Genomic DNA, 12,884 nt, shown 5'->3' with positions numbered 1-12,884 from the left:
AAACACAAGGCCAAATCTACACTGGAAATGCTTACCAAGAAGACACTGAATATTCCTGAGTGGCCAAGTTACAGTTTTGACTTAAATCTACTTGAAAACTATGGCAAGGCCTACAAATGGTTGTCTAGCGATGATCAACAAACAATTTGACAGAGCTTGAAGAATTTTGAAAAGAATGATGGGCAAATGTTGCATAATCCAGGTGTGGAAAGCTCATAGAAACTTTCCAAGAAAGTCTCAGAGCTGTAATCGCTGCCAAAGTTGTTTCTACAAAGTATTGACTCAGGGATGTAAATACAGTTGAAGTTGGAAGTTTACAAACACTTAGGTTGTAGTCATTAAAACTCGTTTTTCAACCATTCCACAAATTTCTTGTTAACAAACTATAGTTTCGGCAAGTCGGTTAGGACATCTACTTTGTCCACGACACAAGTAATTTTTCCAACAATTGTTTACAGACAGATCATTTCACTTATAATTCACTGTATCACAATTCCAGTGGGTCAGAAGTTTACATACACTAAGTTGACAGTGCCCTTAACCAGCTTGGAAAATTCCAGAAAATTATGTCATGGCTTTAGAAGCTTCTGATAGGCTAATTGACATCATTTGAGTCAATTGGAGGTGTACCTGTGGATGTATTTCATGGCCTACCTTCAAACCCAGTGCCTCTTTACTTGACATCATGGGAAAATCAAAAGAAATCAGCCAAGACCTCAGAAAAGAATTGTAGACATCCACACCTCCACAGTCTGGTCCATCCTTGGGAGCAATTTCCAAACGCCTGAAGGAACCACATTCATCTTTACAAATATTAGTACTCAAGTATATACACCATGGGACCAGGCAGCTGTCATACCACTCAGGAAGGAGACGCGTTCTGGGTGAACGTACTTGGGTGCGAAATGTGCAAATCAATCTCAGAACAACAGCAAAGGACCTTGTGAAGATGCTGGAGGAAACTGTTACAAAAGTATCTATATCCACAGTAAAACGAGTCCTATATCGACATAACCTGAAAGGCTGCTCAGCAAGGAAGAAGCCACTGCTCCAAAACCGCCATAAAAAAGCCAGACTACGGTTTGCAACTGCACATGGGGACAAAGATCATACTTTTTGGAGAAATGTCCTCTAGTCTGATGAAACAAAAATATAACTGTTTGGCTATAATGACCATCGTTATGTTTGGAGGAAAAAGGGGGATGCTTGCAAGCTGAAGAACACCATCCCAACCCTGAAGCACGGGGGTGGCAGCATCATGTTGTGGGGGTGCTTTGCTGCAGGAGGGACTGGTGCACTTCACAAAATAGATGGCATCATGAGGTAGGAAAATGATGTTGATATATTGAAGCAACATCTCAAGACATCAGTCAGGAAGCTTGCTCGCAAATGGGTCTTCCAAATGGACAATGACCCCAAGTATACTTACAAAGTTGTGGCAAAATGGTTTAAGGACAACAAAGTCAAGGTATTGGAGTGACCATTACAAAGCCCTGACCTCAATCCCATAGAACATTTGTGGGCAGAACTGAAAAAGCGTGTGCGAGCAAGGAGGCCTACAAACTTGACTCAGTTACACCAGCTCTGTCAGGAGGAATGGGACAAAATTCACCAAACTTATTGTGGGAAGCTTGTGGAAGGCTACCCGAAATGTTTGACCCAAGTTAAACAATTTAAAGGCAATGCTACCAAATACTAATTGAGTTTATGTAAACTTTTTACCCACTAGGAATGTGATGAAAGAATTAAATGCTGAAATAAATAATTCTCTCTACTATTATTCTGATATTTAACATTCTTAAAATAAAGTGGTGATCCTAACTCACCTAAAACAGGGAATTTTTACTGGGATTATATGTCAGGAATTTTGAAAAACTGAATTTAAATATAATTGGCTAAGGTGTATGTAAACTTCAGACTTCTACTGTACATATGTAAATGACATATTTCTGTATTTCATTTTCAATATATTTGCTAAAAGGTCTAAAGACATGTTTTCACTTTGTCATTATGGAGTATTGTGAGTAGATGGGTGATATCAAAATAAATGTAATCCATTTTTAATTCAGGCTATAACACAACAACATGTTGAATAAATCATGCGATATGAATCCTGAAGGCACTGCATGTGATGATGTGAGGGGAGTGGGTGAATTTGGAGAATTTTTCAAGAACTTTAAACAACTTTATGCTGCAATCTAGTGAGATAATCATTATGCCGAATTCTATGTAAAAAAAAAAAATATATATATATAACTATTTTTCTGCCTAGGTTCACTAAGCATACCCAATTGACTGTTTACATTTCATTTTAATGAGGGTGTCATTCTGACTTTTGTAAATCACACATCTCAATATTCTACACTAACATTAGTAGGATATTACATCCAAATTACAACACAGTGCATCATCAATACAGACACATATCATAGCATCATAATTAATACACAAATATAATGATATTATCATAAGGTACCTGATTACATTTAAATCAAGTATTTTTCTGCATATCTAAGCATACCCCTTGAGCTATCTGTATCCACCTGACTGGTGGTTGTTCATTTAAAGAAACTAAATATGCTTCTCTGCTAAAATCAGGTTCAAAGATTGAAAGGAATGTGAGTCTTATTTAGTACATTTAGTAATTACTTCCTTTTCTATAGTCTAGCAACCTTGCCAGATAGTTAGACAAACTACTCTAAATTGATTGATAGCCTGAAATGGCTTGGTAGCTAATTATGAGGTTGGGAGATTGGGAACCTATTTAGCTTGTTCGCTAAAGCCATCTTCATAAAATGGCTAGATGGCTAGTATCTAGCAAACAAACGTTTTTGTTTTATTTATTTATCAAGAAGGAATGAATAGACTACATAGCTTGATATAATTCATGTACAATAATACCTCCTGTGACTCCTGCCCATGACAGGCAGCTAAAATGTAAATCAAATGCTGTGTGTCACTCTACACTCTCTCTTCTCCTCCACTGACAACACTGCACGTACTAGAGTATCTAGCATCCTGCCTTACTCGGGAGAATAGGGGGGATACTCTTTGCCTGGTCCAGTCAGTGCCCCCTCCACAAAAAACTGCAGACAGATCTTTTGATTAATAATTATGATAAAACATGGGCTTGAAAATTAAATGGGATCGAGAAACACTGGTCTATGCTACTGCACTGTACAAACACAAACACAGGTCAAAGATTGTTTTTCCTCCAGACAGCAAACTTTGACATGATGGGATAATAACTGAGCATGCATTCTGAGGGAGGATAGCTAGAGACATCTTCTGACTTTTGAGTAATTTGTTGTCTTTCATGCTACACAGAGGAAAGAGACAGTGGCTAAGGAGGGCTGAAGAGGGTTGTCTGACTGGGTGGACTACTCACTGTTCAAAGGGCACAACTACCAGAAGCCTTATCTACTGCCCTGCTTTACTTCAGCCACAGACATCATCTCTGAATGATCTTAGTAGTCACCATGTTTTACACACAGAGCTCTCCTCTTCCTCATGAAGAAGAGGACCACAGAGAATACAATAGCAGCAGACAATGTTGTCTCTAGTTATCTGTGCCTAAGGATAAAATTATACATTTGATTAGAGTAACATAAACATCAAGCCTTTAAGAAGGTCTTCGGTTGAGGGCAGGGTCACGTCGCCTACCTGCAGCATGAATTCACAGTCCTCCCGGCCCACAAAGATCATCTCCCGTGGGAGGCGGTGGCGGGTGCCAGAGCTGCTGACCAGGAACCATGATGTCACGCTCATCTTTACAGGCCCCCTAGGAAACCCCTTTGCATCCTGGGACACACAGGGGACAAATAAAGTAAGTCAGAGTAGGACACAACGATGGCCATAACCATCGGTCCACAGACCAATTGTCCCTTAAAATATGCTAAACCTTTTTTCCATCATAAAAGGGATACATTGGACAGATCTCTCCATTACATAGACATTTTGTGGAACATATTGATTGTTTACATTTATTGTTCCATTGTTTTGGTGGTAACACACACAGTGCTGCACACTGCCAAGCCTTGTAGATACCGCTACATCAGCAAATAAAGTTCAAATACAGTTCAGAGCACTTCATCCACTCATCCACAACCAACAAACAATAAATAGCTGATTTCAAAGCTTTTTCTGTCAATATACATTGTACATCCATCAGCTCACTGTAGGCCTAGCTAGATATGTATATATATGAGGGAGCAGGACATCAATTGATTGACCTGTTATTTGACTTCACTGGCTAATGAAACATTCCCAAAATGCTATGCAGGATGCTGATTCACAGGAAATGACATGAGAAAGGGTGGTGGTATTGGTATCATCGAAAAATCAATGGCAGACATGCTTGGGTGGAAACATGACTGTGAGCCTATTTTTAAATGACACCATAAGTAATAATTCGGTGAGCATGATCAGTAACTACTGTCTGTGTGCCCTTTGTATTGGTTCAATGTCACCAACAGAAAACGGTACTGTGGCTAGGGCTGTGGTGAACGTAAGCCCACAGCCCCCTGGGTAGAAGTCAGATCTGATATGACACAGGGCGCTTTGGTACTGGTGCCAAGGGAGGTGAAACTGAGAGGGGCCAAGATGCTACATGTTGTATCAAAAACACTCAAACCACACCCTTGACCAGGGATGGCCAGTCCTCTCCTGGAGAGCTACTGGGTGTTCAGGCTTTTGTTCCAGCCCTGTTCTAACACACCTGATTTCACTCATCAGCTGCTCATCAGGACCTTGATTAGCTGAATCAGGTGTGTTAGATCAGGGGTGTTAATACTGCTAGGAGGAGATCGCAATACCGCACAGCCATTTCACTGAGGAATAAATGGGTATTTGATAGCAGCAAACAGCATCAGATGCCTTGTAAACTTAATGAGAGCCTACAGGATGTCCATTAATGGACATATATGGTGTTGCTCTGACACCAAGACAAAGATACTATAGGCCCTAAAAGACACCCAAAACCATATATACTGTATATATACAAAATAACAATGTAGGCCTATATGGTGATAAGTAAGCTATTATTAGTATGTTATAAGCTTTATCCTATTGACTAGCACATGTTAGGCCTAACTCATATGGAAACAATAAAACATATTTGTAAGCAAATAATATTATATTTCATATTTCATACACATTTGATTCATTATTCACACTGAGAATACGATTCCCATCAATTTTCACATTCCATTACACGCCAGTGTCAGCAGGCTATAGGGTGCACGTGATTCAACACGTTCGTCTGTAGGCCCTACTTGAAACATACAGGCTAATTGAATCACCGTCCCGGTTACATTCAAGCTCAACCTACATGTGTTCTTGAGGCGACCCGTTTATCCAATACGAAGGACAGTGAAAATTCAATCCAAAGCATTTCATTTGAGAAATCAGATAGCGCAGCTGTGGTCCCGAATGCATCAGGGATCAGGGAGAAACCGAGACGACTGGATGATAATGATGATGCTATGTCTGGTTTATATGCCTAGCCCTATTGCTATTTCACATAGGCTACTACGATACACAGTATTGCTATTTACACATCCTATATAGGGCGCTATAGCATAATATAAGCAGAGGGTGCCACTGTCGGAAATGCCATGGAAAGAATGCTTGGATACAATGTAACATAAAAAATGCGTGTTAAACGCCAATACTAGTCTGTAGCAGGCTGCTGGCCCATTCATGGAAGCACGGACGAGCTAGATCTTTCTCCTTTTAACCCCAAGTATATCCGCGCCGACCACATCAAAGATAGGCCTTGGCTACTGGCATCATAAACCAACGTAATTCTCTACTACAGAAATCCTTGCCCAGTCATGCGACCTACCTACAATATTCCAGATGCTGCTCCACACCAGAAAGCAACAAACGATGTCACCACCAACTAGACAGCAACAGCCTTGGCGCAATCCCTTGACAGTTTGTGGTCAAATGTGGCTTGAAATCATTGTCGTAACGCGGGTCCAGGTGAATAACATGCGAACTTCGGGTGGGGATATTGATGCTGCTGTTATGGCATTTCTGTCTGTGACGGTGAGTCGCCGACCGTGGACCAGCGCCGCCTCCAAGCTCTCGGCAGGTTGTTGACGCAACACCACCAGAGGCGAATATCAAACGCTGCTTTATCGGGTGGTGCACCTGCTGTAATGAAGGCCAAATACAGGAATTTAGCTATGTCTATGTCAAATAAATATTATCAAACGATGTTGAGGATTCCTGTGAAAATAGCATTGCATATAGAAAATATGTTTTTGAAAATGTTATTATTCAAGTGAGGGACATTGGTCACTTTCTGTGATGTCGTCAAGTCTTTTGTTTCCTTTATAATACATTAATATTGTAGTGTAGACTAACAGCAAATTTGGAGATGCTGACATGATTTCAAATGTTGCACGTGTTATTATTACGGATATTGACTGCACGTAGGCCAAAAGGGTATGCTTTCTCATCCCATCCAAACTGTCAGGTTCGGCTAGGCTACATGTCTTTACCACGCCCTTTTGGGTGGCCTGTAAATCCACGCGCCCGTATTTATGTAGTAGCCAACAGTCGGCTATTCATTCGATGTGGTTGCTGAAAACAAATCACAACTTTAGAAACTGTTCAGAGTTATTTTTCCGCTGTAACCTCTAGCGCAAAAATCCGTAAGAACTACCAACATCAAAACAACATTAATGCGTGTTATTTTGATGCTGCGCGCATTTATGTTGTCTTGATGCTGCACGCATTAATGTTGTTTTGATGCTGCTGCACGCATTAATGTTGTTTTGATGCTGCTGCAATTTTGTTTTAATGCTGCACACATTCATGTTGTTTTGATGCTGCACACATTCATGTTGTTTTAATGCTGCACACATTCATGTTGTTTTGATGCTGATGCACGCATTAATGTTGTTTTGATGCTGATGCACGCATTAATGTTGTTTTAATGCTGGAAGCATTGTTGTTTTAATGCTGCACGCATTCATGTTGTTTTAATGCTGGAAGCATTGTTGTTTTAATGCTGCACGCATTAATGTTGTTTTGATGCTGCTGCACGCATTAATGTTGTTTTGATGCTGCTGCAATGTTGTTTTAATGCTGCACGCATTAATGTTATTTTAATGCTGCAAGCATTGTTGTTTTAATGCTGCATGCATTAATGTTGTTTTGAAGCAGCTGCACGCATTAATGTTGTTTTAATGCTGCACACATTCATGTTGTTTTAATGCTGCAAGCATTGTTGTTTTAATGCTGCACACATTAATGTTGTTTTGATGCTGATGCACGCATTAATGTTGTTTTGATGCTGCTGCAATTTTGTTTTAATGCTGCACACATTCATGTTGTTTTGATGCTGCACACATTCATGTTGTTTTAATGCTGCACACATTCATGTTGTTTTGATGCTGATGCACGCATTAATGTTGTTTTGATGCTGATGCACGCATTAATGTTGTTTTAATGCTGATGCACGCATTCATGTTGTTTTGATGCTGATGCACGCATTCATGTTGTTTTGATGCTGATGCACGCATTCATGTTGTTTTGATGCTGATGCACGCATTCATGTTGTTTTGATGCTGATGCACGCATTCATGTTGTTTTGATGCTGATGCACGCATTAATGTTGTTTTGATGCTGATGCACGCATTAATGTTGTTTTGATGCTGCTGCAATTTTGTTTTAATGCTGCACACATTAATGTTGTTTTAATGCTGCACGCATTAATGTTGTTTTAATGCTGCAAGCATTGTTTTAATGCTGCATGCATTAATGTTGTTTTAATGCTGCACACATTAATGTTGTTTTAATGCTGCTGCACGCATTAATGTTGTTTTAATGCTGCTGCACGCATTAATGTTGTTTTGATGCTGCTGCACGCATTAATGTTGTTTTGATGCTGCTGCACGCATTAATGTTGTTTTGATGCTGCTGCACGCATTAATGTTGTTTTGATGCTACTGCACGCATTAATGTTGTTTTGATGCTACTGCACGCATTAATGTTGTTTTGATGCTGCTGCACGCATTAATGTTGTTTTGATGCTGCTGCACGCATTAATTGTCATGCAGGTGAAAGAGGACCCAAAAGCGACTTGGCGAAAACAGAGTCTTTAATCCAGTAAAGTGAATACAAACAAAAAAACACAACTTTCACTCGAAATGACGAGGACAAACTGGAGACTCGATCTTGAACAGCAGGTGAACAGCAGGTTGCCTCGGGAAGGCACTTGAACCAGACAGACTCAGACACCTGCTCACCACGCAGCATCTGAGGAAAACACGACACGACAGGGCGATACACAAACACAGCACGGTGAAATCTAGACAAGGAACCGACAGGACAGGAACGGAACACAAAGGAAGAAATAGGGACTCTAATCAGGGGAAAGGATCGGGAACAGGTGTGGGAAGACTAAATGATTGATTAGGGGAATAGGAACAGCTGGGAGCAGGAACGGAACGATAGAGAGAAGAGAGAGCGAGAGAGTGAGAGAGGGAGGGGGAGAGAGAGGGATAGAAAGAGGGAAAGAACCTAATAAGACCAGCAGAGGGAAACGAATAGAATGGGAAGCACAGGGACAAGACAAGATAATAAATGACAAAACATGACAGTACCCCCCACTCACCGAGCGCCTCCTGGCGCACTCGAGGAGGAATCCTGGCGGCAACGGAGGAAATCATCAATGAGTGAACGGTCCAGCACGTCCCGAGACGGAACCCAACTCCTCTCCTCAGGACCGTAACCCTCCCAATCCACTAAGTATTGGTGACCCCGTCCCGAGAACGCATGTCCATGATCTTATGTACCTTGTAAATAGGTGCGCTCTCGACAAGGACGGGAGGGGGGAGGGAAGACGAACGGGGGTGCGAAGAAAGGGCTTAACACAGGAGACATGGAAGACAGGATGGACGCGACGAAGATGTCGCGGAAGAAGCAGTCGCACAGCGACAGGATTGACGACCTGGGAGACACGGAACGGACCAATGAACCGCGGAGTCAACTTACGAGAAGCTGTCGTAAGAGGAAGGTTGCGAGTGGAAAGCCACACTCTCTGGCCGCAACAATACCTTGGACTCTTAATCCTGCGTTTATTGGCGGCTCTCACAGTCTGTGCCCTGTAACGGCAAAGTGCAGACCTCACCCTCCTCCAGGTGCGCTCACAACGTTGGACAAACGCTTGAGCGGAGGGAACGCTGGACTCGGCAAGCTGGGATGAGAACAGAGGAGGCTGGTAACCCAGACTACTCTGAAACGGAGATAACCCGGTAGCAGACGAAGGAAGCGAATTGTGAGCGTATTCTGCCCAGGGGAGCTGTTCTGCCCAAGACGCAGGGTTTCTGAAAGAAAGGCTGCGTAGTATGCGACCAATCGTCTGATTGGCCCTCTCTGCTTGACCGTTAGACTGGGGATGAAACCCGGAAGAGAGACTGACGGACGCACCAATCAAACGACAGAACTCCCTCCAAAACTGTGACGTGAATTGCGGGCCTCTGTCTGAAACGGCGTCTAACGGGAGGCCATGAATTCTGAATACATTCTCGATAATGATTTGTGCCGTCTCCTTAGCGGAAGGAAGTTTAGCGAGGGGAATGAAATGTGCCGCCTTAGAGAACCTATCGACAACCGTAAGAATCACAGTCTTCCCCGCAGACAAAGGCAGACCGGTAATGAAGTCTAGGGCGATGTGAGACCATGGTCGAGAAGGAATGGGGAGCGGTCTGAGACGACCGGCAGGAGGAGAGTTACCCGACTTAGTCTGCGCGCAGTCCGAACAAGCAGCCACGAAACGGCGCGTGTCACGCTCCTGAGTCGGCCACCAAAAGCGCTGGCGAATAGACGCAAGAGTGCCTCGAACACCGGGATGACCAGCTAACTTGGCAGAGTGAGCCCACTGAAGAACAGCCAGACGAGTGGAAACAGGAACGAAAAGGAGGTTACTAGGACAAGCGCGCGGCGACGCAGTGTGCGTGAGTGCTTGCTTAACCTGTCTTTCAATTCCCCAGACTGTTAACCCGACAACACGCCCATAAGGAAGAATCCCCTCGGGATCAGTAGAAGCCACAGAAGAACTAAACAGACGGGATAAGGCATCAGGCTTGGTGTTCTTGCTACCCGGACGGTAAGAAATCACAAACTCGAAACGAGCGAAAAACAACGCCCAACGAGCTTGACGGGCATTAAGTCGTTTGGCAGAACGGATGTACTCAAGGTTCTTATGGTCTGTCCAAACGACAAAAGGAACGGTCGCCCCCTCCAACCACTGTCGCCATTCGCCTAGGGCTAAGCGGATGGCGAGCAGTTCACGGTTACCCACATCATAGTTGCGCTCAGATGGCGACAGGCGATGAGAAAAATAAGCGCAAGGATGAACCTTATCGTCAGACTGGAAGCGCTGGGATAGAATGGCTCCCACGCCTACCTCTGAAGCGTCAACCTCGACAATGAATTGTCTAGTGACGTCAGGAGTAACGAGGATAGGAGCGGACGTAAAACGTTCTTTTAGAAGATCAAAAGCTCCCTGGGCGGAACCGGACCACTTAAAACACGTCTTGACAGAAGTAAGAGCTGTGAGAGGGGCAGCAACTTGACCGAAATTACGAATGAAACGCCGATAGAAATTAGCGAAACCTAAAAAGCGCTGCAACTCGACACGTGACCTTGGAACGGGCCAATCACTGACAGCTTGGACCTTAGCGGAATCCATCTGAATGCCTTCAGCGGAAATAACGGAACCGAGAAAAGTAACGGAGGAGACATGAAAAGAGCACTTCTCAGACTTTACGTAGAGACAATTCTCTAAAAGGCGCTGTAGAACACGTCGAACGTGCTGAACATGAATCTCGAGTGACGGAGAAAAAATCAGGATATCGTCAAGATAGACAAAAACAAAGATGTTCAGCATGTCTCTCAGAACATCATTAACTAATGCCTGAAAAACAGCTGGCGCATTGGCGAGACCAAACGGCAGAACCCGGTACTCAAAATGCCCTAACGGAGTGTTAAACGCCGTTTTCCACTCGTCCCCCTCTCTGATGCGCACGAGATGGTAAGCGTTACGAAGGTCCAACTTAGTAAAGCACCTGGCTCCCTGCAGAATCTCGAAGGCTGATGACATAAGGGGAAGCGGATAACGATTCTTAACCGTTATGTCATTCAGCCCTCGATAATCCACGCAGGGGCGCAGAGTACCGTCCTTCTTCTTAACAAAAAAGAACCCCGCCCCGGCCGGAGAGGAAGAAGGCACTATGGTACCGGCGTCAAGAGACACAGACAAATAATCCTCGAGAGCCTTACGTTCGGGAGCCGACAGAGAGTAAAGTCTACCCCGAGGAGGAGTGGTCCCCGGAAGGAGATCAATACTACAATCATACGACCGGTGAGGAGGAAGGGAGTTGGCTCGGGACCGACTGAAGACCGTGCGCAGATCATGATATTCCTCCGGCACTCCTGTCAAATCGCCAGGTTCCTCCTGAGAAGTAGGGACAGAAGAAACGGGAGGGATGGCAGACATTAAACACTTCACATGACAAGAAACGTTCCAGGATAGGATAGAATTACTAGACCAATTAATAGAAGGATTATGACATACTAGCCAGGGATGACCCAAAACAACAGGTGTAAACGGTGAACGAAAAATCAAAAAAGAAATAGTCTCACTGTGGTTACCAGATACTGTGAGGGTTAAAGGTAGTGTCTCAAATCTGATACTAGGAAGATGACTACCATCTAAGGCGAACATGGGCGTAGGCTTCTCTAACTCTCTGAAAGGAATGTCATGTTTCCGAACCCATGCTTCGTCCATGAAACAACCCTCAGCCCCAGAGTCTATCAAGGCACTACATGTAGCACCCGAACCGGTCCAGCGTAGATGGACCGACAAAGTAGTACAGGATCTTGATGGAGAGACTTGAGTAGTTGCGCTCACCTGTAGCCCTCCGCTTACAGATGAGCTCTGGCTTTTACTGGACATGAATTAACAAAATGTCCAGCAACTCCGCAATAGAGGCACAGGCGGTTGGTGATCCTCCGTTCCCTCTCCTTAGTCGAGATGCGAATCCCTCCCAGCTGCATGGGCTCAGACTCTGAGCCAGAGGAGGGAGATGGTTGCGATGCGGAGCAGGGAAACACCGTTGATGCGAGCTCTCTTCCACGAGCCCGGTGACGAAGATCTACCCGTCGTTCTATGCGGATGGCGAGAGCAATCAAAGAGTCCACATCTGAAGGAACCTCCCGGGAGAGAATCTCATCCTTAACCACTGCGTGGAGTCCCTCCAGAAAACGAGCGAGCAGCGCCGGCTCGTTCCACTCACTAGAGGCAGCAAGAGTGCGAAACTCAATAGAATAATCCGTTATGGACCGTTCACCTTGGCATAAGGAAGCCAGGGCCCTAGAAGCCTCCCTACCAAAAACTGAACGGTCAAAAACCCGAATCATCTCCTCTTTAAAGTTCTGGAACTTGTTAGAGCAATCAGCCCTTGCCTCCCAGATAGCTGTGCCCCATTCTCGAGCCCGGCCAGTAAGGAGTGAAATGACGTAAGCAACCCGAGCTCTCTCTCTAGAGTATGTGTTGGGTTGGAGAGAGAACACAATCTCACACTGCGTGAGAAAGGAGCGGCACTCAGTGGGCTGCCCGGAGTAGCAAGGTGGGTTATTAACCCTAGGTTCTGGAGGCTCGGCAGGCCAGGAAGTAACAGGTGGCACGAGACGTAGACTCTGGAACTGTCCAGAGAGGTCGGAAACCTGAGCGGCCAGGTTCTCCACGGCATGGCGAGCAGCAGACAATTCCTGCTCGTGTCTGCCGAGCATGGCTCCTTGGATCTCGACGGCAGTGTAACGAGCGTCTGAAGTCGCTGGGTCCATTCCTTGGTCGGTTCCTTCTG

The 12,884-nt window shown here is 44.4% G+C and overlaps 1 protein-coding gene across 4 annotated transcripts in view; it reads right to left on the bottom strand.

The window, feature by feature from the left end:
• The window catches only part of LOC123995163 (centrosomal protein of 170 kDa protein B-like), a 28,867-nt gene extending 22,743 nt beyond the window's left edge, over positions 1 to 6,124 (bottom strand). For all 4 annotated transcript variants that reach the window (XM_046298567.1, XM_046298568.1, XM_046298569.1 and 1 more), the window contains exons 1-2: positions 5,846 to 6,124; positions 3,664 to 3,801 (exon numbers count right to left, since the gene is read on the bottom strand). In XM_046298567.1, coding sequence (XP_046154523.1) covers positions 3,664 to 3,768 — 105 coding nt within the window. In that variant the 5' untranslated portion in view covers positions 3,769 to 3,801; positions 5,846 to 6,124. The remainder of the gene's footprint in view (positions 1 to 3,663; positions 3,802 to 5,845) is intronic.
• Positions 6,125 to 12,884: the final 6,760 nt, after the last annotated feature.

This window comes from Oncorhynchus gorbuscha, linkage group LG14 (genome assembly GCF_021184085.1).
Source record: "Oncorhynchus gorbuscha isolate QuinsamMale2020 ecotype Even-year linkage group LG14, OgorEven_v1.0, whole genome shotgun sequence".
NCBI classification, from domain to species: Eukaryota; Metazoa; Chordata; class Actinopteri; order Salmoniformes; family Salmonidae; genus Oncorhynchus; species Oncorhynchus gorbuscha.
Note: the sequence above shows the minus strand (reverse complement) of the source record. Positions and strands in the feature narration are given on the sequence as shown.